The following is a 26,420-nucleotide window of genomic DNA, read 5'->3' as shown; positions in this document are numbered from 1 at the left end:
ACTGGAGTCTCCTGCAAAACAATAAAAAACTAGATAGTGTCCAGCAGACTGATGAAGAAAGGTCAGATATTCTTACATATTTCTGAAACTTGATAAAAACTTGCAAGATCTTAGGATATACGGATGGCGTTATTAGGATTTAGTAAACCATATGATTAAGGACAAAAACCTGAGTGATATGTGGCTGTTTTTTTGACTGCATTATCTTTAAACTGTAAGCTCTAGCATCTGCTGACCTCTTATCACCTCTATATTGTATGTTCATGTATTGTTATAATGCTATGTTTTGGTTGTTCCACTTTTTGTAACATGCAATGAAATTTGCTGGTGCAATATAAATAGAAAATGAAAAACAATAAAGCAATCCTTTATTTAACAACATTTTGACTCGATTCCTGGCTATTTGCAGCTGAAAGTCCTTTTACAAATGTATTCGATATAGACAAAAATGATGCATACCCAGTGAGAGTCTTTTTTCCTTGTTATTTCATTAATATATCTCTGGGAATGGCACCTGGCTACATTTGTAACAATGATATTATACATTGCTGTTGACTGCAGTATAAATAAAGAGTAATAATTTATGGGACCACTAAACCTACAATCTAATGCATAATATAAACTGCCTCACACACTGTAAAAGCATTACTACTAACATTCACAAACACATATATTGTGATAACAAACCACTCACAGATTCCAGCATTTGGCTTGCATTGCTTTCCTGTTCGATTGTTCACTGTCACATGTTTCTCATTGAAGAACAATGGTAATAGTCTGTGATATGTTGTGACATTCTGTGAAATATGAGATAAATGAGCCAGATGACTTGGAATAAACTTTGATGCATCTGTATAAGAGGAACTTTTCCACCAAGCAGAAGGCTCGGTTTGAGAAATATTTTGTATTTAGTCCAGTGCAGCAAACAGGTAGAAAAACAAAACAGCAAAATAAACATCTACTTTTTTTTTTAGAAGAAATGATTAATACATTTAGTCACCTTTACTACATAGCTTGTGCTTAACTGTAAAACAGCTCATGTTCTGCACTCCACCAATGCTGATTACTCATAGTAGTTTAGAAATGTCTTTTCTGTGCCTGCCTAATTAAACATATCCCTCATGGGGATCCAACCTTTGAGCAAATTTTTCATGCATACTTTTGAAGGTTTTTGGGGAAAACCTGTTCTTGGCTAGCACAAGACACACAGATAGTTAGTTGTAAGTGTCCTCCGTTTCTGAGATAACAATTAGCTTACTCACGATAGTTCACAGTATGCCAGTATTGAAATTTACCAATAGTATGGCCAATACTATCATTGCGCACAGTGAATGCAATTCTAGTGGACAGCCTACAAAGGTCACTTGCCTCCATTTGTCAGGTGAGTATGTTTTTATGTTTGATAAAGGATATTGCTCTGAGCTTCTCGAGATGGAGAGCGCTGAAAACATAAAAATTGTTTCATAGGAATTGTAAAAATGATGCCAAATATCTCATGCTGTGTCATGGTGCGGGAACTTTTTGAAATTTATTTGTGAATGTTACAAGATTCATTTCCATATGGGATCAGCAACTGCATGTGGAGTAACTGAGACCTATGGTATTTAATATATAGTATAATATAAGTCTTTCCCAGGAGGCTGCTTTTGTCAAAACACTTGCTGGAAATGTGAATATGTAAATATTTATTTTTTTTGTGCACATGTTTCTTTTTTGCTATATTATTTGAAATGTATGCTTTTCTTATAACATTTTTTTAAAAAATAAGATTTTGTGCAATTCAGTTTGTATTATGTATTTCATTATTATGTGTTATTGTGGTATTTTACATTTACTGTATTATGATTTTCATATTCAAGCAATTTTTATTTTGGTGATCATACTTTTTTATTGATTTGATCCCTACAATATTTGAACATTGTATCCAATAAGTAACACTTTATATTATTTACCAAGTTACTTATATACCCATTGAAAGCTTAAGGTATATTACTTGTGTGTGTGTGTGTGTGCGCGCATAGGTTTTATATGCACACCCAATAACCCTTTAATCATCATCATCATCATCATTTATTTATATAGCGCCACTAATTCCGCAGCGCTGTACAGAGAACTCATTCACATCAGTCCCTGCCCCATTGGAGCTTACAGTCTAAATTCCCTAATATAGACACACACTTACACACAGACAGAGAGGGAAAGACTAGGGTCAATTTTGTTAGCTGCCAATTAACCTACCAGTAGGTTTTTGGAGTGTGGGACGAAAACCGGAGCACCCGGAGGAAACCCACGCAAACACAGGGAGAACATACAAACTCCACACAGATAATGCCATGGTTGGGAATCGAACTCATGACCCTTTAATGTCTTTTTTGCAAAATGATGGTTACTGCTGTTTGTATGTGCTGCTGCACATTTGACTTGTAATGGTGTACCATTGTTTTTCTATCATTATTATTTCTATTATTATTTCTATCACTATCACTATCTTTATAACATCAGTTTTGGTTTGTGTTTTAGGGCAGTTTAAAAACTGTTCCTGACATTTTTAATGCATGTGCAAAGCATGTAAAAATAAAATCCATCCTGTTGTACTCTGTGGGTCCATACCCATTTGCTATCATACTTTGCACATTGTGTGCATACCCACTAGGTGAGCAATTACACCAATGTTGTGTTGTATGTTTCCAATTCATGTCACTGGTCTATTCATTCTAATGGATTTGGATGTTAAATTTAGTAACGGAACTAAAGTGAAGAGTCCATTCAAATGAATAGACCATTGACATAAATAGAGCTGCACAGCATTGCTAAATGTTTTTCTCCCATCAATAGAGATTCAGTTAAGCTCTAATGATGTGCACGTAGTCCCAGGCACCACTAGCCAAACACATTGCAGCTAGTATGGGAAATTGCTTGTGATTGGTTGAGAGGGTATTAGCAAAGTCTCAGTCTATTGAGTACGCAGTCATTCTGTAGTGGGGCTCCTAGTAAATCAGCATTATCTAATATGATATTTTTTTGCTTCTTCCTGTGGATTACTTATTTGATTACACTTTATGTTACAACCATGTGCTGTACTATATTGGTATCATGGGCATGGCTCTTAGGGTCTCCTTACCATTATATAAGGACCAAAGGAGTCCTGAGAGGAGTCCCAGCTTCTCAAGGTGGGACATATTGCCTCTGCTGTTTTTTTTGCATCCCATTGAGGTTCTAGCCCTACACTGTCCAGTCTGGGACTGGAGTCCAAAATGACAGGGAGGCCCCACACTCAATGTTCCCCAGTTTTAGTGAAAACAGGGGAACATCACTATAGGAGGGAGACTCCATGTTTTAGTAGGAATCAGCCTACACTATCTAGCGCTGGGGTGGTTGAGGAATTTGGTGGAATTTTTGAGGGGGTGGAGGAGTGCTGATTCTTTATTCTTATTATTTATTAATTTATTGCTGGAGCTCTCTCATTCATTTCAGTAAGGATTCTATTTGATAATAATGATTAATGGGCTCATGTCAAGCGCATCAACTGTATATCAAACACTTACACATAGCAGGTGGTCAGCAGGGTGCCACCATGAGAAGCACGGTGGCTTAGTGGTTAGTACTTCGGCCTCAAAGCACTGGGGTCATGGGTTCAATTCCTTACCACAGCCTTATATGTTCTCCCCATGTTTGCGTGGGTTCCCTGTTGGTGCTCCGGTTTCCTCCCACACTCCAAAGATTTTAAGATCCAATGGGGCAGGGACTGATGTGAGTGAGTTGTACAGCACTGCGGAATTAGTGGCGCTATATAAATAGCTGATGATGATGATAGCAGGCGCATGTGCAAACGCACATAGTTTCTTCCAACATCTGAAAATTTAATTTCCGTCTATGTTTAATGCTTATGAGATAACCTTCATTTAGAGATGTAATCCAGGTCCTTTCGTATGCATACTTGTCATTCCTCTTTCACTTTCTGGGTTCATGCTGAGTTTCAGTGCATTTGCGTCAAAATACAGACATAAAGTGTGTTTATTACAGAAAATAGCAATTGCATGCTTATGCAAAGTGGAACGGATTAGAAGATGCATACAGCTCTGCACCAGTAGCATATGCGACAGGTTTACATCAGGCATACGTCAGATACTCTTGTATCCATTGTTTTAAAACTTCTCTATTTGCTATTTTTGCGTACCTGTTTGAATAGAGGTTTTTTTTGTAAAAAAAAAAAAAAATCACAAATATAGCAAATACAACAAACTTATGGTATGCAGGAAAAGAACTTTGCTCACAATATCATCCAGTATATGCACAATCAATGAAAAAATTAACCCTCAGCAGTAAATCCGCAGTCAGTCAAATAGGACCGGCTAGCTAGTGCTAGCGATCATCCTCATCATCAGTGTGTATTTGTACCTGCTCTCAGGCACCCGCAACTGATACCGCTTTGACAAGTGTATATGTCTGTGTGGTTATGCATTTGTTCACAATCACATAAATTCTCCTTTACAGTACTTCAATAAGTTAGATTGCCCCTTCCCTCCCATATCCCATCTCTCCAGACAATTCTGTATATATGCATAGTAATGCACAGAACCAATTTTATGCTACATAAACTGGCATACGTAGGGGCCAGCACAGCAGTAGCCCGTCTATGTTTACCACTTCACCATATGACTCGTAATTAGTAATAGTATTCACACAAGTATTCCAAAATGTCCTTGACCTTGTATGGGATCAGAGACTGTGCTTATCTGCCATGCATTGGAGTTTTAAATTCCACAAGTAAATTGTTTAGTAAAAAGTGAATCAAACTACAAATGTATTGATTGACACAAATGGTGCATAGACTAAAATCATACTAAATGAAGGCCTTTCATCAGGTTCTTTCATTGATAAATAATATGCTTTTTTTTTACATGCAAATTTCATTGAGTTTGATTCTTGCTACTTAGTGGATATGAGAACATGCTCTTTTTTTTCATAACGTGCAAAATTAGTAGGTGGTTTTGCCATACAGAAGAATGTTCCATGTTCCTGCTCTATTTTGCGTCTGGATTACCTGTGGTTTGATTGAAGCTGGAGCATTTCCAGCAATGATGGACACATAAGCACTTCATATGCAACGCAGCATGAGTGGAAATAGGTGCACAACACCCCCACAAGAACTAATAGACATGGCCGTATTGTAATTTTATTGTATTTTATATACAATGAATCTCTCAGCCTGTGCCATCTAGACACTTTTTTTTCTAAATCAATTTGGACTACATTGCATCAAGATCAAGGGCTTTAATCTAACTCATTTCTCGTGGAATACACCTGTTGAGGATTGAGGGTCAGGGCACATAAGGAATTTCAATACGTACTAAGGGATTATATATATTTTATTATGAAGAAGCAGGTAGGCATACCCCCCACCCCTCCAGTTTTCCATCTCTAAAGTGACTGTCATATGCCACCTGTAAAATTGTGTAATGAATCATTATGTTGTTACACTAAGAAAAAATCCCTTTTTACCATAAATTCTTGATCTTTTTCTTTATAAGTGCAAATTTCTCAGCTCAACATTTCACTATAAATAAATATTGTGACCTATTTGATGCAAGATGGCAGCACACAGGCACAGCATGTGGTAACCGTGGAGCTATAAAAATAATCAAATTAATTAGCAAGGGCTTGTGTCCTAAATTATTTTGACTGTAGCTTAGCAATAACTTTGACTAAGAGTCCCCAGGTTAGCACAGTCTGCAGTGGTATTAGGTGAATCAAGGAAATGAGGCCCCCTTTTTTTTTAAAAAAAAAACCTGCTAGTTTAGAGAAAAACTTGCAAATAAATATTTGTAAGTTATTGTGGTTATTCTTTAATTCACCATTAAACATTGTTTAAGATTGACTTAGGGAAAAGATGTACCAAGATAAATACCTAAATTGCATAAAAACATTATTCAAAATGTACGTGACAATCAGTTTGACTTGCATTTGTTTTATAAGAAGAGAGCATAAAATAACTGTTTAACTATAATATTTCAAAAATGAATTCCCATTGCTTAATTAAGTGAAATTAAAACCTGTGCGTTTGACCCTAGAATTTCTTTATATGAGTGATTGTTCCGGTTTCCAATGTCCCTGAAAGCCCAGGTTATTGAAGTAATTATTCTAAATTGGTGGGTGGTCTTGTGAAAACCATTTAGAATTGATAGCTTCCTATGGAGAACAGCATACCATAGGAAAGGCAATAGATGCAGGCATTTAGTTCATGAAACTGTTAAGCTTTACAGTGCCCTGAGACATTATTTCAATGTTTCCAGTCATTTGACTTCTAACAGTATAAATTACATGTTCACTTTTTTTAAGGTATTGCTCAATTCGTTTGGTGCTAGAGATATGTTTTGTTGTTGTCTTTAAGACATTTTATTGATGTAGGTTTGTTGCTGTATTTTTTTTTACTATGCTGCAGCAAAGTTTATTGTTTAACTGTAGTGCGAATAAGGCCGTAAATAATTGTACTCACACAACGTATTTTTCACATTTCAGTCCAATAATTGACATATTGGTTTCTAAACCCTTGTTTGCAGCACTATACCTTAGCAATCAAAGTACAATTAATGTTCTGTTCTGTATGCATTTATTGTAGTATTGCCATTCTTTGCATTGCAATCTCTGTATTAGAGATTAGTTACAAATAGATGACTAAAGCTATTTTAATTGAAATTACTAATACCAGTCAGCATCTCCCTCTACTGGTCCACATAAGATATGACAATTACCTGTGACTTAAATAAAGCATAGATTTACAGTTCGTGTACTGTCTATGCAGTAATATAGTATTATAAAGCTAATTAATTAGACAAACATTTCTGCAAACAACAATGTATAGTGTTATTTATCCATATTAGTGATGTATTTTGGTTAACCGGATAACTTGTATCTGTCAGTTACAGTAATATTTTTCCTTTAGGAAATTGATTCAATTTTACAAGACGCAAATAAAAAACAGATGTTTTCTAGTTTACAGGTTATTATGTGTAGGTCTATACAGGTTAATGCTTAAGAAATCCAATTACTTTTAAAGTAGGAATGATAACTATGAGGAATGACAAGCTTCTGTCTTTTTTGGTCATTAAACAGTTTGGTTCTTTTAAAATAGGTTGCACAATGTGTTATAAGCAATTAAATATAAGCTGTCATATATTAGACTAATGTCAGACTGAAGGATCAAGTGCATGTAAATTGTTTGCTCAGTTGTGTTAAATAAACCTGATAACTGTTAGTTGCATCCCATCACTTTGTTTTAGGTCTTAAATATTAAGTTTGTCATATTTAAAATAAACAAGTGTATTCAGTCTTCTATATCGTATTAAATTCCATAATATTCTGAAGTCTATGCTTCATATATTCATATGTTTTACATTATTTCTTACAAGAAACCTCTTATAAAGTATTGCGGCGCCCTATATGACACATCCTGATACATGCTAAAATTATATATTACAATTGCCATTATCATGGCTTTCATTGAAAAACTACAATGCAATGGTATTACTGTTATTAATCACTATAGTATTTTAATGTTTTGACTATGATCTTGATTTTTTTTTTAATGCACAGCTATTGTAATTGTGTAAATTTGTCTTTAAACACACACAAACACACGTTATAATCATTCCATCCTTTATCATTTGTGTTTCATATCCACCATGCATGTGGTTATTAGGTTATAAATATTGAACTACACTGACTTTGTCCTGCTGATTAAAGTAATATTACTATTATAGCTTTCATGTTTTTATAATATCACATCAGACAAATAATGAATGTCCTCTGAAAAGGTTAACAGTAAACACGGATTACATAAAATGTTCCAGCATTCCTTCGAAACCTTGTCAGTTTTCTTGTAACCGGGCCGGTAAGCTTACAGTGCATGTATTATTTAAGCTATTGTACATTACTTGAAAGAAGTGTCAGATGAAAGTTAGAGGAACTCCATGGGAAAATGGTATTATGAGATGAAACACTGGGGGGTCTGTTTCTTATGAGAACCATACACAGGCTTTTACCTTGTGCTAAATTAGTCTATTTTAGATCTTTAAGTCTTTGCAACTCTTCATTTTTGTTGTGCAAATGATCTCCCACTAATGCACTGAAATGTTGGTTTTTCAGCCAGCCTTGTAATGTCAGAATTAAGCCTTATAAATAGACATTAACATTGTCCCAGGAATCATCCAAATATAGCTTGCTTAACCTCTTCCTTGACACAAAGATAACCTTTTAGGAATCCTGACAGCACTGAATAGGTTAATCAGGGTACTGTACTTACCCTTTATTGTTGAATAAACCATTTTTTTGCCTTAGGACTATTAGCTACTTAAGACTTGCTTTGTAAATTAAGAAAAGCTAAATGGAGTTGTGATTGCTGCCATTAGTAGCATTTTAGATTATACAAACAATTATTGTCTTCATTATCTGAACAATCCCGTTTACTAAACTATTGTGGTTATATCAGACACTATGTACAATTTTTACCCTAGAGATTATTGTTTCCAGCAGAGTATTTAATTTAGCTTTTGCAACCAATTGAATCCATCAAATATTATGACACATGGAAGTGCACTGTTTAACACATAAGGAGTGACTAGAGGATGACAAGGAGAAACGGCCTGTATTACCTGAACAATAGATGACAATATTTTAAAAATGGCAGGAAATAGAGCACATAGTTAGAAATACTGCATTATTGTAATATTAATAGAAAGCAACATACATATAGTCACATCAGATCATTAGATTTTAAAACTGCTTTGTTTCTACTAATTCTTTTTCTTCTTATGAGAGGGACCATGTATGACAGGAACCAATCAAATATTAGCTTTCATTGTCTAGCCTCACTAGATTGACAAACCCAATTACTGATAGATTGCTATATGTCACTGCACACAAAAAAATGCTCTTTGGATGCATGTTGTTATGCAAGGGTCAGGGCTATATTTATCATATAGAGTAGACAAATACCTAGGGCTGCACAGAAATGGATTTATATTATATTGCATTCTATTTTGTTATATCATTTTTATTCTTTATTTTTTTTATTTGACCTTTATCAATAACCTGTGTGTTTAAAGTACTGAATGGACAGGATACAGGATTACATATTAGCATGAAGGGGACCCAATTGCTTGTTTAGGCCATATTCACTTGCCATGCAAAGGTGTTTAAATTTGGCTCTCAAAGGAATAAGTGTTGCACAGTTTTCAATGTTGTTGTTTATTTTGTGTCAGAAGCCATATTACTTGCTACAGTGTGTGGCTTCTTACCCTTTTCTGTGCCTGAACATGAAGCACAAGACAAGAACCTTGGAACTGAATGGTTAGTTAATGTATGATCTGTTGCTGTATTCTTGAAGCTGAACCAAGTATTCCATTAATAAAAACTAAGTGCGGTTCTAAGTGTCTCCCCCAAATGTGTCTAGATGGTCCAATTTTGTATGCATTTTTTGTTATTTTCAAATGATTTAGGGGTTAGCCAAACAGATACCTGGATCCATTCATTAGGAAGTTATTAAGGCTTTGAAGTATGAATTTGCGCTGGACTTCAAACATGTTCTCATTCGTTTCTGTTTTTGTCTCCTCTGTTAGTGTCTTCCAGTACTACGATTCAGAGAAAAGTGTGAGGTAGTAGTTATGCATATTGCAGACTGTAGTTCTTTATTTTAATACAAAAAGACCATCTCTAGAAAAGCCAGATTAAATGATTCCTTTCACTTTTTAATGGGATTTGGATGAATAGAGTAAAATATGCACTTTGCATTCATTGATAGCATCTTTAGGTTGAGGTAATTGAGTCTTTTTTTTCCCTGACTGAATGAATAATGACTTCATCTGATCCTCAGCGAGGCCTGAAACTTAGACCGCCTTTGTCAACGCAAAAAGATCTGGGCTTTGAAACATGCTCTACTTCCCTGGCTTAATTTTTCTTCATTTTAATCCAAAAACCTATTTTTCTCAATAATTCAAGCATAAACTATGTAGTAGTTGAAGCAGCGGAAATTGCCAGATATTTGTCCTCGTTGTGCTGAGTTTTAAATGCCACTGATAAATCAGCTACTGTGGTCCTGTACTGCTCCGTTCTCAAGGGAAGAGACAGCCTGTACACGAGCAAGTGTGCTGGAATCTGTCTCAACTATTTCAGTATAGTTCTTTGAGACCATCCTTTTATATACTGGAACGCTCAGTTTGGTACTCTTGCAGTGAATGTTTACAGAGATAAATAGTTCTCAATAACCATGAATCTTAGTTTGATATACTTTGCAAGCCATATCTTACAATTCTACATCAAATCTTCTGTAACTTGCAACAATCAGATTATATCGGTCATTTTTCTAGCATCATTTACCTAACTAACCTCACTTTTGTGCATATCACCTTTATTATTAAAGAGGACCATTTGTGTGGTTTGAATGTATTTCTGGATGTATGCTTGCTATAGGGTTCAGTAGCTGGATGTAGTTTCAATTTCTGTCAATCCAATACAGTAGGACAGAGTGTGATGTTTGTTGCTACTGTATGTGGTGATTAGGTTGCTTTAGATTTTGGTCAGTCGACTTTTAGTAATATTTGTAAACTGATAAATCTCCTGGTTTACAGTAAAAAAAAATTGTTATCTAGTCTAAATTCCTAATAAAGCCCTTCAGATTAACTTGATTTCAAACTTACAATAACCGAGAGCAGCCAAAAAATAATTCGATTTGATCAACCTTGTGCAAGTTGGACATTTTACATATCTTTTGGCATTTTTGCTTTGTTGCACAGCATTGTACAACAATTGTTCACAAACAACATCCCTTTCCGTTCGAGTTTGCAATGAAATCTAAGCGCTAATTGGTTGCATGGGGCAACTGCACACTTTGTTAGTTTATAACCTTCTTCTCCCCAAATATAGTTATTGTTAAATGTGTTGTTATTACTAAAATATATTACAAGAATCTGGAGCACACTTTATACAATAAAGACATACTAATGGCATTAGCCATTGAAGCCTGTGGGGAGAACATTGCTGTAGAACACATCATCTTACTGCTCTCCCCTCCGGTTACTATCGCAAAGTACCCACTCTGCGATAGTGACCATAGAAAGACATAGGACATAGCTAAAATTTATGTTCGCCAGGGCAGCCGTTTACCGTGACCCATTTAATAAATGCTCACATTCTTTCATTCCTTATCATTGCGATGAGGAATGAAAATAATCATGGCATAAAGTGGTCGATAATAAATATGCCGCTTAGACTCGGTAATATCTGTATACAATAGAATGTCTGAAGTGAGCATGACGTTATTAGTGCACATTTTGATCAAATTGTCTATGCCCGTCTACCTCGTCAAGGTGACTTCATTCAGATTGGTACCTACACTGTCAATTATTTTCTATAACGTTCTTACCTCTCTCTGTTACATCTGCATACATGAATAGCTTATGTTGCTATTATTTCCAATAATATATAATATCAATATGTTTGTGCAATCATTATAAAGCTTAATTTCTCGTCATTCGTGGCTACTGTTGTCATTGTTGATTTTGCACTAGTGGTTGAGTTTTTAGTAGTAAACACATTAATGATATCTTTTGTTGAATGTAGTATGTATGTATGTGAATATGTGTGAGTAAATTATAATGAAAGACCAGAACATTTTTAATTAGGTGGATTGCAGATTTTTTTGACCAAAGACTAAATAGCAATACATGTAAAAATATTAGCGCACATCTAATGATAGCAGTTTTATTTATTTAATTACAAACTGCAAACTTGCCTACACTTCTATTGCCATTTCATATTAAGTTCAACACAAATATTGCTTTCTTGTTTCTCCCTATCCACTAACCCTACTAGATGATATTGTCCTGCTTTACCTGTAATAATGACTGACTTTGATATTGTGCTAAATTGGTGAGGGGTAGGAGTGCACATTTCTAAAGAGGTGTTGGAGGCAGTGTGCGTATACTTGTGTACATAATTGTACAACTGTTTACCATTGCACTTGAGTAAACATAATTGAAGACAGAATAATTCAAGTTGAATAAGACTTTCTTCTAGCTTTCAAACATTCCCTGGAAACTCAGGCCATGCTACCTGATTACCACCTATATGTGTTCTCTTTCTATGCTCAAAAAACCATCTGACCCTCAGATCAACATCGCTGTGTGTCTGGGTCATATAACCCCACTAAACACTTTTTACCCTTAAACTAAATGTGCATACAAGAAGGAAATAGCCACACCAGGAATTGCTCATACTTGCCTACTTTGGCAAGTTGCATCCGGGAGAGGGGCGTGTCTAGAGGGCGGGAGAGGGCGGCGCGGTGAATCACGTCATTTTAGCCCCGGAATTGCGGGATGCGGGAGATTTGCCAGCTCTCCCGGGAGTCCGTGAGACTGACCCGAATTTCGGGAGTCCCGGACATTCCGGGAGAGTTGGCAAGTATGGAATTGCGTAACTAATATTTTCTAAAAATTAGTACAAATAAAGGTGCTTCCTTACACCATGTACTGTAGTCAAACTCACACACAAAAAGAAAGCTTGCAAACTGGCTGAACAGATATGACACTTAACTTTATGTATCAAATTCTTATTTCCCTATAGATTGTAAGCTTGCAAGCAGGACTCCTTACCTTTTTGTCTGTCTGTTACTGCACAGTCTCATCTTATTTCTACCTTTGTTCCCAATTTAAAGCACTGTGGAGCATGCTGGCACTATTAAGATATACACATGTCTTGTTTTTAAAGCATTATTCAGGTTTCAAATTGATTCTTCAAGTAGAAGTGACCGTGTATCACAGAACACCTATGAGCTATAGCGATGAAAGTAAATACATCCAATATAGAAATATATGTTGCTTGTTATATGCTGTAATATTCATTACAACATAAGAACCAAGTTGTAAAGCTTTCTATTGTGTATAAATGAAAGCACATGCTTTAAAAATATTTTCCAGAAAACTTTACCATGATTTTATGCTTTACATTTTGATGTAATGTTTTAAGGTCTATTTTCATTAAATGTAATGTTCACATTATTCTTGTACTAAACTGAATGGTCTTTCTTTGACGTCTTTGCACAGGTGGGCATGTTGGACCTTGAACTGAACCAGTTGACTAAAGCACTATTTCTTGCTCTGGTGGCTCTCTCTGTTGTAATGGTTACCTTGCAAGGGTTTGTTGGCCCATGGTATCGCTACCTGTTCCGGTTCCTCTTGCTATTTTCTTACATAATTCCTATAAGGTATGTGTGTACCAAAGAGAAACAGAGATGTCTAATTTCACTGAATGTTGCATTTTTTGAAATATATACTTGGCTCACATTGTGAAGGAAATTGATCTTATCAGGAAGCTGAGTGCGAAAGTGCCAGCAAATCTGCTGATTCCTGAAGGATCACTCTGCAGAAAGCAATACTGTTGTATTTTTGTGCAATGTTCATTTTACTAGACAAATCAGGATATCTAATCCATTGTATAGTATGAATGTATTTATAAGGTCATGTTACCATAGTAATGTATAATACTGTTAAAGTAAAACTGATTGAGATAAACAACGTAACAAATGCAACCATATATATATATATATATATAGATTAAACTTCCTAGCTCTACTATATTTTGTGTATGCATGTGTGTTTATGTATATACATATATGTTTATGTATATACATATATATAATACGTGTGTGTGTATATTTATATATATATATATATATATATATATATATATATATATATATGAGATCAGCCACAACATTAAAACCACTGACAAGTGAAGTGAATAACATTGACTGTCTTGTTACAATGGCACCTGTCACTGGGGTGGGATTTATTATTTATCTCTATATATGTTATATATAATATGGAGATAGATGGATGCAAATTTTACGGTATAGGGAATTCTTGGCATGAATTCTGCTTTCGGCGTCCTGTGTATTAATTTGTTATATTAGCTGCACTTTTTAACAACTCCATTAACACTCAATAGCCATGTGCTATGAGGTTGTTAGTTTGTTTTTAAACTTTAATGTTAACATTCTGCACTAATATACGGTATCTGAAACTATTTTTTACTGTTGATATCATAGAATTTGTCACCTTCTCCTCTTCACTTACCAGCTGTGAGGGTTACCAATTGCAATTGGATGAATTTGTTATACAATACTGTATGTAAATGCTACAATTGTATATGCCATAACTGTTTAGCCATATCCAAGTATGTTCACCTTACTCTTACAGGGTATATTGGCAACAAACTGTGTGACATGTTATTGTGGTTGTTATTATCCTCACCAGATGCTTCATCCCAGCATTGTGATTAAAACCTTTGTTTGAATTAACTATTTATAGTTTCAAATATATAAATTTAGTGTATTGTGTATCCTAAAATGAACCTGTTGAATATTCTATATGTCCAATCTGTTTGCTACAATCAGACCTTTAAAATCTTCTCAAGAGGGTAGTGCCTTTCTATCATTTTGGAAAATGCGTATATTAGCCCAGAGGCCTGAGTAGTCTCCTAACATAAATTGTCTACAAGGATTACTGGAGCCACACATAGTTGTAATGCCAGTAAGGTCACATGTCAGTATTTTGTCTGGTGGCTGTGGGTTGTGTCTTAAAGTGGACCTGTCACTTATGTGGCTCAGCACTTTAACATGCCAATTGTCCCAGCTAGCATGTTAATCACAGACCACTGATTTCCCCTTGCTCCACATCATGTTGAAACGCTGGCTATGAACAGGTGCAGGTGGGGGAGGAACAGAGCACTGTGTGGCATTCCATAAGTAAACTGAGTGCAGTTTTTATCTCCCTTTCCTGAAGGACAATGTGTTTTCCATTTCAGTCCAAATGAAACCACAAGACAGTTGTGAACCATTTGTTCAGCCTGCCCCAAAAAATTGACCAGACCCATTTAATTTGGCCTTCCATATGTGTGGCCAAATTGGCTGCAAATCCAATCTCTTGGCTGTCAGGTGGAACTGCTGAATTTAAATGTTTTTCACATTTTGTGACTGGCTTCACTCTTAACTGAAATTTTAGCTTGAGAGTCAAACGTATAGCTATTTTGGCAAAATGTTAGATGAAATCTATACACAGTTCAGAGATGTTTGTGTTGAGAACATAACTGAAATAGATCTCTTTTTGTTGTCAGTTTGCGAGTGAACCTGGACATGGGAAAAGCTGCTTATGGTTGGATGATTATGAGAGACGAGAACATACCTGGCACAGTAGTGAGAACTAGCACAATTCCCGAAGAGTTGGGACGCTTGGTGTATTTGCTTACAGATAAAACAGGTAATTTGCATCTGCAGCCGAAGCACATGTTCTTATTCTGGGATTTATTAGTTTCTTCATGTTAATTAGCTTGAATTCAAATATTTTGTAAATAATTAACTTAAGAAATCAAAATCCTCTGATTGGAAGGGATGCCCAAACTCGTATTTTGTTCCAAAGCATTGTCATAATGTAGGTGAAAATTTTTCATGTGTTTTATGCCATCAAAAATCTGTAAAGGAAAGGTGAGCAAACTACTAATTGACTAATATTTGATAACAGAGCAGAATGTAATTGCTTCAGGAAACATGCTGTATCAAGGTTACAACATTATTGGTGTACATGCAAATTCATGTACAACAGTGTTCCATAACTGAGACATTTATGCACTTCAGCTGTGTAAGCATAGAAGATACATTATTCATCCATTATTCAGTAACCATTTAATGGTCTCAAACTGGCAATTTTATTCTGCCATTGAAAACTTTAATTATTTGTTTAGCTTACACATACATTTTTTCCAAAATAAAAAAAACCAGCATGAAATAAAATATAATGCTAAGTACAGTATAAAATAAGAAGCCTGTAGACCTTTATGTACTTTGTTGATTCTTATTGTGTACTTAAAGTATACAACAGATCAGTGTTTCCCAAACAATATAAATATATATATATATATATATATATATATATATATATATATATATATATATATATATATATATATATAATCAGAGATGCTCACTGACCCCCATGTTTTGGTTTTGGTTTTGGATCTGGATTACCGTCGTGTTTTGGGTTTGTTTGTTTTTTTTGCCAAACCGCCCTTGCGTGTTTTGGTTTTTGTTTGGTTTTGTTTTGCAATTTTGTTTAAAAATCAATGTTTTTGGGCATAAAATAACCTAATTTAGTGCTCCACCTGTTTCTTGGATAAGTAAGGTAATTCTAAAGCTAATAAATTAGGAAGAAAACAGTTTAATCCCTGGCAGGCCGTCCTTAATTCTGCACACAAACCTGATTGTTTTCCTCTTCATCTTAGCCTATTGGCAATGCAGCCATCGTCTTTGGGTGTATATTACACCCTACACTTATAGTTAAATATATAAATAAATGGACAAAGGCAGTTTGGTATCTGTCTGCATCAGACCCCCTCTCCACTAGGAGTAAAATAGAAAACTATTCAGCATTATAGACTGTAGAATATAAATAGAAATTGAGAAAGGCAATTTGGTATCTGTCTGCATCATAATCATCAACATTATCATTAGCGCCCTCATCGCCTACACAAATCTCCCCCTCATCCTCTTCTAATTCCAAAGTGGCATCCTCAATTGGTGTATCACCGGTTACACTCGGGCTGGTAAGGCACACATCAGCAGAACTGCTGAAAGGACCCTTCTTTATGGGTACACTGTCACTAACAGAATGCTCACGATTAGACATACCACTGGTGGATGGACTCTCCACAGGGATTGGTGTCATTTCTGATTCAGAGCACACATTATCCTCTAATGCCTTACTGTTTTCTTGCAGCTCGGCTTTCACGCATAACAGTAGTTGTGCACCACTTTTAGACTCCAAATTACTTGGTCTTGCTTGGTCACGAGTGACCGTACAAGAAGAAGGCTCAGGGATCTGCCACTAATAGAGAAAGGCGAAAGCCTCATTCTTTCTTTGCCACTCGTGTGTTGAATGGCATGTTGGCAATTTTTTGGGACACCCCAAAAGCACTTGGAGTGCCAAAAATTGAAAAAAAAAACTTTTCTATCCTCCTCTCTTACTGCTCTAACAATTGCTAATACAATTGGTATTAATATTAGAATTGTATAGAATAGAATAGAAACAATAATAAGTCCAATTATTGCTATTTCCCTGCGCTAATATAGCCTGTGACCTAACCCTGCTCTCTCCCTGGATTGCTGTGGAGGCTGGTATTTATGCTTTTCAAATCTCGCGAGAACCGAGCTCAGAAATACGAATACGTCAAGATGACGTTTTGCCTCGATTTCGATTCCGAATGGGCGGGAGAGTACCGAGCCTGTTCGCCTTGGTACTCGGATAGGCGAAATTCGGATGGATTCGGATCTCGGGGAACCGAGCCCGCCGATCTCTAATATATATATATATATATATATATATATATATATATATATGTACATGTATTTATATATGTACATGTACATGTGTATATATGTACATGTATTTATGTATATGTGTATATATATATATATATGTATATGTGTACATATATGTGTATATATATATATATATATATATATATATATATATGCGTGTATATATGTATGTATGTGTATATATATATATATATATATATATGTGTGTATATGTACATATATGTGTATATATGTATGTGTGTGTGTGTGTGTGTGTGTGTATATATATATATATATTTATATATATATATATATATGTATATATATATATATATATATATATATATATATATATATATATATATATGCAAAAATTGAAGAGTACAATGTATAATAGTTTATCAGGATTATACAATCATCCACAGCACCGCCAGCTGAATAAATCCACAAATGGCGGTAACATTGCCACAAGGAGCAGATTCATAAATAGAGCTGAACGGAAAACACTCCCAATAGATCAAGTGATATTTCAGTTATGTAGAAAGTCATCGATGTATTTAGAGTATTTAATATCGAAAATCCTCTCCGCCATCCCAGGAATGTAACCTGCGCGACCAGGAGCAAAGCATGTATTCACAGTATCTACTATCTTGAAACAAGTGGCTGGGAATACATGCTTTCATTCTTATTGCAGTTTTATTACATTTAAAAACTAAATTTTGACAATCAGCTAGCAGCGTTAAATTACATTTTTGTGTATAATAAAACATAAAATGAAAAAAATGTTCTAGCTGAAAATTTGTGTCTTTGTAAAAATGATTAAGAATTGGAGTCTAGAGAGCATTACATTGCTAATATAATTGCAAGGTAGCCCTTTGTATGATTGCAAATTGGAATTGTTCTTCATCAATAAGCTTTTTGACATGGAGCGTCCATCACAGTGGTTCTCTCATTTACCACCACAGAATGGAGAACGAAGTATCTCAATAATTGCATTATAGTTTCCTTATTGTAGTACAAGAAAGCAACGTGGTATAATTAGGTTTGATTGGAGTGCATGTTTCCGGTAAGATCTGAAATTAATGATGTTGCTATAGTGACACATCTGTGGCCAGCAGTGCGTGAGACTTAAAGTAATTCATTGGACAAGAGAAGACATTTGTTAACTACAAAGATGCAGAATATATTGACAGTGACCAAAAATACTAGATGTTATGCGATAAATGAACAAATGATGCTGAAACAGCAGGACAGTAATCTTCTCACTGGTTGCGTTTGATAATACCATTGTTTAAGCACAATGAGGTTAGGAACTCATGAATTTAAAAACCTAACTCAGAATATATCACTCATAAACAAACATGCGTTCCTTTGGTAATGAATCATGATCAAACAATTTACCAACATTTGTTCTGGAATGTCTTTTGGAGCAGATGTCTCTAGTGACAATACACAGTTATCAACCGTCCCTCTATAAACCGTCCCTCATTAACAGATGCATTACTAGGATTTCAAGATTACTGTCTTTGAGTCCAATGATAGTGAATAGCAAAAATAGAATGGTCATATTGGATGGTCTAGTGCACTATATCAGCTTAGGGGCACATTGTACATATACTACATGCTTGTAAAGGGTCCGGTATATTGTATTCAAATGTTAGCTACTATAACAATAAAATATAATCTTTTTAAATAATTTTACATTGTATAATGTTAAAATAAATCCGTTGTATGTTTTCACAACTGATTTATTTTTCACATTATACAATGTAAATTTATGACTGATTTTCTGGTATGAAATAGGCTAAAATATCTGTCAAAATGCGTGGGATTTAGTAAATATAGCCAAAATCCTATATCTAACCATGGGTTAACTGAAAACTGGACAGATTCTCATGAAGCTCAGAGCCAGGGCCAAAAGTTAAGTCTGCAGTTTTGTAAAGAAACATTAGCAGTGCACAAAGTGCACCAACAAGTGAGATTAAGGCTACTATGCAAATTGTATACCTCTAATGGCATTGACAGTGTACCAGGTTAGTGGTATCCACACTTTACCAGCTTGTGCCTCCACAGTACACAAATACTCGTGACTCCCACATACCAGTACGACTGACCAGCACCAGTGACCCCACAAGGCCGCTTTTAACCCACAGTTTACCTACAACAGTTACTTTACATATTATCTTGTTTCCCAACACAATAAATAAGTACCAATGGACCCCATACAGGCCTTTGTCACATATGTATTCAAATATTAATTAGCCCCATACTAGCATTTGCCCATATAGTATACAGGCACCATTGAATACAAGCACCAGTAACCCCCATACCAACCAATTGTCAGCAGTGCAAAGCACCAATGACCCCTATATTGTCAGTACACTATAACAGTATACAAGCAACACTGTCTTTATACAAGCCTTTGCCCCATATAGTATACATGCACCAGTAACTCCCATACTAGTGTTATCTCACACAGTATATAAGCACCAGTGACAACAATACCAGCCTGTGCCCCAAAGTTCACCTGAAGCAGTAACCCCCATATCAGCCTGTGCCCCAAAATTTATATGCTTTAGTGACCCCTACCTATTTGCCAGTTTCCTGGTTTACATGACTGATACACAAGGACATCTTACTTAATATATAATGGCCAGACATTTAGGTCATCTGCTGTCATCAGCAGTTTGCTTGAAGAAAGCGACTTTCTGGTTTTGACCTACCTCCTTTAGTGGCTTTGCGTGACTGCTGGTTACATGAGGAAAGATATTTATGTTAACACCAGTGCGGTGCTCTGTCATTCGATGATCTGGTTGTAAGGCCACATTTTATATTCAGATTCACACCTATTTTACGTTTGTTTGGGTATTTCCTTAAAATGCTTTTTGATATATATGAGTAAAAGGGAAAATGTATATCAACTATCTATTGTTTACCATATATATTTTCCATACAGCACTATTTCAGTGACTTTGCTAATAAATATCAGAACATGTATATAATTTAAAATACATATCTTTCAGGAACACTTACCCAGAATGAAATGGTCTTTAAGCGACTTCACCTAGGCACTGTGTCCTATGGTACAGATACAATGGATGAAATTCAGAGTCATGTGGCAAGCTCATACTCACTGGTAAGTCATGCTTAATGGGTATAGCTTTGTTGTAATATTAGTATTTGAATAATTATTTGTCTTTAAACACAGGTATTAAAGAGCAAACAAATCGAACTTAGAAGTTGATCCAATGTTAAAAAATATCTAATAGCTAGCAATGTAAAACAGAATAAATTAAGGCAGTAAACACTTAGATATTAGGATTATATCATACAAGTTTATCTATGTGTCCTAATAAGAAAATTCTCCATGTGAACACTCAAAATATGCTGGATCTCCATGTAATAGCTGAACAAGATAATTTTCTAATAACTAAATAATTAATAATGAAATAACAGTTTATTAGGTATGCAAAATATACTTTAGATTTTGTGTTACATAAAGCTTTAGTTCTACCTTAATTTCAGGCTTTTGAGACAGATGAAATATAATGGGAATTTGTATTTATCTAAATGACAGGCTGCTTTATTGGTCCATCAGTTTGATACCCCACCAAGGGCTTCTCTAAAATCCTCAGTCACAAGTAGTGACTATCCAGCTTGTATTCATACACTCAAATGTATATTCTGCTTTGGTGTTTCGGTAGCCTGAATTTTTAAACTCATGGCAGGTTTCACATAAAAATAAAACATACTGTATTTTCTTTTACCTCACCTGTCTTGGCAGTACAGAGACAACAGATTATATTTGCCTAGGTACTATTTATACATATATGAAGCCACTCCAAAAACATGCAGAGCGTTTTTAATTTGCCATAATAAATGTTTCCAGTCACCTGGCCACTTAGGCGGTAGTAGCTTTGTGACAGTGATTTTTTCTTCTTAGTTTTGTGTCCTGTTTTATTAATAAGCACTCTTGTATATCTACAATAATCCAACAGAGAAATCTATTATAACATGATTATATTTTCCCACTGGAAGCATTCCGTGACAGAGAGCATAATCTTTAATGGAATCTGTTTGAAATGAAATTATACAAGCATCAATAAACATAACATAATTCAGAAGGAGTAAATCAGCTTAATTTATTTGCGTTTGTAATGACATCGGCATATGTAGAATGCAAATGCAAAGGTTTAAAGCTGCAGTTGAAAAGCAGATGAGCAGAAAAGTTAAACCCATTATTATACAGCACTGTAATTTGATGGGCAGTGTGTTCACGGATCAGTGGCTAACTGCACTGAGCCCAAGACAACACATGGTTCCAAAAGTGGGTCTTCCTGTTTTAGCAGTAGATTGGGATGCGGTGGGTGTATAGTATGCAATGTTACTTAACATTTTAACCTAAACCAACCATAGTAAGCTGCTAATAATAATGAAATAAGTATGTTCACTCAATCTAATTGTGTACTATGCAAAAGAAAACTTTCTCTTATGTCCACTAGTCTTCTGCTTACTAAAAGTTTATTAGAAAATATTTTATGTTAAATAAATGCCATAAATCCTAATTAAAAATATATATTACTTAAAATTCACTTAATAAGGATGCAGCAGTATTCATTGTTGCTAACATTTTAAAATAATCGCCAGCATCACATAACTGCTGGGTAATACCTCAGAGTACATCACTGATGATACTGCGTAGATGGACCTTGCTGCTCTAGAGTACCTGTCATAACATGTTTTCTGGTTATTTTTATCTCATTTTAAATACTCATCTGTTGAAATACCCTCTACAGTATTGTAGTGTACAGTTGGTCAGTAGTAATAGGGATATTTACAGGGACAGAAATCTTTAGGGAGAAATATTTAAAACTTAAGACTGTCCCTGTAAATTATTGACAGCAATGCATACTATATATTGATTCCATCTTACAGAGCCTGTCACATGTAATAAGGAAATTTGATAATTGCTGAACAAATACATTCACTCAAAGGTTGAATATTGAAATTGTCACAATGTTGTTTTGTTTCCACTTATTTAAAGACAAGCTGGAGCCATAAATAAAATGTACTGCTCCCCAGCATACTTTTGCAATGGCTCTAAATGCTCATCTGTGAAGGTAATAAATAATGTAGAGATAGTGGATCAAAAATGAAAACACCTGGGTAACTGAATGATACCAAGAATATGGAAAGCAAGTGTTACCACACAGGGGTTGATTAAGCAAATAACATTCCAGTATTGCCAGGGTCATGCGTACAAACACTGAATATTTCTGGTTGCCTTTAATTATGGCTAGCATGCCTACAAAAGAAGACCTCAGTGACTTTGAAAGAGGCAAGATTGTTGGAGTGCATTTTACAGAAGCTATAGTGACCAAGACAACTCAAGAGTACTACTATTCCACAAGATGGTTTAAGGTTATGTTGGCATATCATCATATCCATGCATTAATTCGAAGTGCAAGACGAGACAGGTGAGGAACTGCATATCAATTGACTGCACATTTCAACCAATAGCAAGAAGCCAGTTTCTTACTAAATATGTTCCAAGGAGAACTCTACAGAGCTGGATATCAAAGTGCTGTGCATAAACTGTTCATCAGGTAATTCATGTTTGCAAGTGCAGTGGTGTAAAGAGCACAGACAATGGACTGCCTAGCAGTTGGATTAGGTGATATAGTAAGATGAATCATCTTGCTGTTCTCAACAAAGAGAAAAGTATATGTTTAGGCCAACCTAAAAAAACTCTACAGCCCTGAATGCTTGCCTCCAACAATGAAGAGCTGTGGTGATTTTGTAATGTAGTGGAGAGTATTTTCCTGGCATATTTTGGGTGCAGTTATTCCTTTAGAAGGCAAGGTAAATGCTAATTGCTACTTCATAGTACTGAGTGATCATCTCCCCATGTAGCCAATTTTTTTTTCCTGTTGGTAAGGATATCTTACAGGATGACAATGCCCTCATCCACAGAGCACATATGCTCTCCCAGTTGTTTGATGAACATGACATTGATGTTATTCATATAAGTGATGAAGCCAGGGTGTTAGGGCTTAAGTCCACTATTTTACCTTGATATCTAGGGATTCCTAGTTCACACAGGCAAGGAGAGATGGAAGACACAACAATATCTTTATTACAGAAATGGAAAAACACAGCTTTAAAACAATGGCTATAATAATAATAAACACTATTAAAAATAACAGACAGAATATCACAGGAATCACACAGCATCCCAGAGTCAATAATATGGCACCACTAATGGATAAATAGAAATTACTTAACTGGAGTAGGTTATACAGTTCCCAGACCAAGTTATAGCTTTGCAAGTGGTCCTGATGCAGTTATCAGGGCAACTGCATGTAAGGTACACCAGGATGCTAGGAGTACATTGTTGTAATAGTCAAGTTTTAGAAATAAATTCAGGGACCGCTCCATTAAGCAATACGCTTTTTACGAACAGGTTGTAAATACACTCCTCCAGGCAATCAGTAAATACGATTCTCCAGGTCATGTTGCAAATGTACTTTTCAAGAACAACTACTCTTCTCCTGGCCAGGCTGTGAATACATTTTGACCAGCCCAGCTGTAAGTGCGTTGCTCCTGGGTCACACTGTGAGATACGATTTCCCTGGCCAAGCTGTAGATACGTCTCTTTCAATGGAGCTGGAGACCCCAATGATCCCATACGCTCTGACACAAACTTTCCACCAGCGAACAGCCCACCTGGCTACATTTAAGAACTTGAGATTGTAGTCCATATATATTTCCAGCCAGAGACTTAATCAAATCTTTAAATTTGCAAGGGATAATACTGATAGGGTCCATCAGAGTCCTTAGCAACCAGTTGCAGTGTTTTGGTCTATAGTGAGGGATGGGGATGGTAACTGTAACCCCATCTAGTCACAACATAGCAGGGCTTTTTTTGTCACTGGATCAGACTACAATCATTTATGGGATATTTTGAAACTGTCTAAGACAACATTTTCCACCACCATTAAGCAGGCATCGGTGACAATCTAGTGGAAGAATGAGGCTACATCCCTCCTGCACAATTCTAGATATTGGTAGACTCAATGCCACTGCACAGAAGCCATACTTGGACATCCATGGTTGTCCTCACTATGAAGTTACTTTATATTACTATTTCCAATTCTTTTTGTTCACTACCTGTATAAAAGTTAAAAATTCTATACATCAACATTATTATAATCACTATTATTATAATAAAAATTAGCCATCCCTAATTTTATGCCAGTATCGTTCATGGACAGACATAATTGTTTTGAAGGCAATCCATCTTATGTTCTTTTTAGCATAAGAAAAATATTAAGAGCAAAGCACACATGCCACCACCTGAAATAATGACATCATACATATAAGTTCTGCTCTAGTTGACTCTACAAGTCACAATGATCAATATACAAGGAAAGTGAGGGCTGTGCTCCAAGAAACATTGTGGCCAGAGCATGGCATATTTTATTGCTTCTGACCAAAATGCATTTTATGGACATGTATTATTGTGTCCATTTGACTCCAATGTATGTATAGAAGAGTCAGCTGAATGAAGACCAATCAATATTATAAATGGGTTTTTTCTCTTGGAGTTTGGTTGATAACCCTCAACTACATCTCCTACATTTACATATTATGACATAATTTCACTATTAAGATTAAAAGGACACAATCAAATAATGTAGCTCTGCAGCTTGGAAAAGCCAAATTACTCCCGTATAAGAAAATTGTGATCCATTTAAACTCTGGACTTGCTCAACATCTCTGAAGTCACACAGTTTAATCTTGTCACCTATTAGTATATGTAATTATAAGCTAACTTTAAAACATTTTACATTCTTTTATAAAATGATAAACATACCATAATGCAGTCACTTTAATTAAGTTTATAATGATACAATTTATTTTATCTGCATTGAAGGTACAGCTCCAAACTACTAATAACAATACTAGCTCTACTCCTTCAAGAAAGATCCAGCCTTCAGCACCTAAAGTACGTAAGACTGTGAGCAGCCGAGTCCATGAAGCAGTGAAGGCGATTGCTTTGTGTCACAATGTTACCCCTGTTTATGAACCACATGCTGGAGTCAATGGAGAAACGGAGTGTGCTGAAGTAGACCAGGACTTCAGTGATGAAAACCGCACCTACCAGGCCTCAAGCCCCGATGAGGTCAGTTTGCATGTTGTTGTTGCTTGTTAGACATTTTTAAGCACAAAATGTCTATTTACAAATCATGATGCAAGTTTTTGATTTACGTCTTTTATTAATCCCAGGCTTGTCAACATATAATATTTGCACTACAATAATGGAAAGTATAGTGTCTGCTCTTCTGTACCTAATTCTGTGTATTAGTCACGATATATATTTTATTTTTACAAATTCTTAATGAAAGTGACAACTGTAAGACAAGAGCTTTGTGCCACAGACAATGTTCTTCATCTGTATGTATGTTTGGCTTTTCTTCGGAGAGGTGAGCTGCTTGATCAGGTGTAAAGTAGCCGACTTTCACTTGTGCTATCCTATGATTAATTTTTATCTATAGTCTAATTGTCAAGATATCTCCAAAATACTGGAAGAAAAGCAAGTAAATAATTGTTGCTGCTTGGTGATCATGTTATACATGCAAGGTATCATTACCTCATTCTGCAGTCAACTTCAACTATACACCATAGTAGTATCCCTTGCCTTGTCTTCTCCCGTTTCTGCTCTATCTCTAGATTCTCTAACTTATCCTTCCAATACTCAGACCAAAATCTCTTTTCTTCAGCCTCACCTTGCTCATGTCCCCCCAAACCCCGCCCCTCACACACTTCCACACACAGACAACAACAGTTAAATACTCTCGACCCAATCCACTTCCCATTTTCACCAAAATAGCTCTTCTATAACTTTCCTGTCCTGCTCTAATCAAGTCTCCTCTTTCTATAACAATGCACTTCTGCCCTAGACAATGCAGCCACCACATACAGTCTCAAACGGTCCAAACATAAACAATGGCAC

General features: G+C 35.6%; 1 protein-coding gene across 2 annotated transcripts in view; it reads left to right on the top strand.

The window, feature by feature from the left end:
* The window catches only part of LOC142158866 (putative phospholipid-transporting ATPase IIB), a 272,638-nt gene that overhangs the window by 175,635 nt on the left and 70,583 nt on the right, over positions 1 to 26,420 (top strand). For both annotated transcript variants that reach the window (XM_075213200.1, XM_075213199.1), the window contains exons 12-15: positions 13,098 to 13,258; positions 15,169 to 15,311; positions 20,428 to 20,540; positions 25,341 to 25,589. In XM_075213200.1, coding sequence (XP_075069301.1) covers positions 13,098 to 13,258; positions 15,169 to 15,311; positions 20,428 to 20,540; positions 25,341 to 25,589 — 666 coding nt within the window. The remainder of the gene's footprint in view (positions 1 to 13,097; positions 13,259 to 15,168; positions 15,312 to 20,427; positions 20,541 to 25,340; positions 25,590 to 26,420) is intronic.

Source organism: Mixophyes fleayi, chromosome 5 (genome assembly GCF_038048845.1).
Source record: "Mixophyes fleayi isolate aMixFle1 chromosome 5, aMixFle1.hap1, whole genome shotgun sequence".
Taxonomy (NCBI): Eukaryota; Metazoa; Chordata; class Amphibia; order Anura; family Limnodynastidae; genus Mixophyes; species Mixophyes fleayi.
This window is presented reverse-complemented; position numbering and strand designations above follow the sequence as displayed.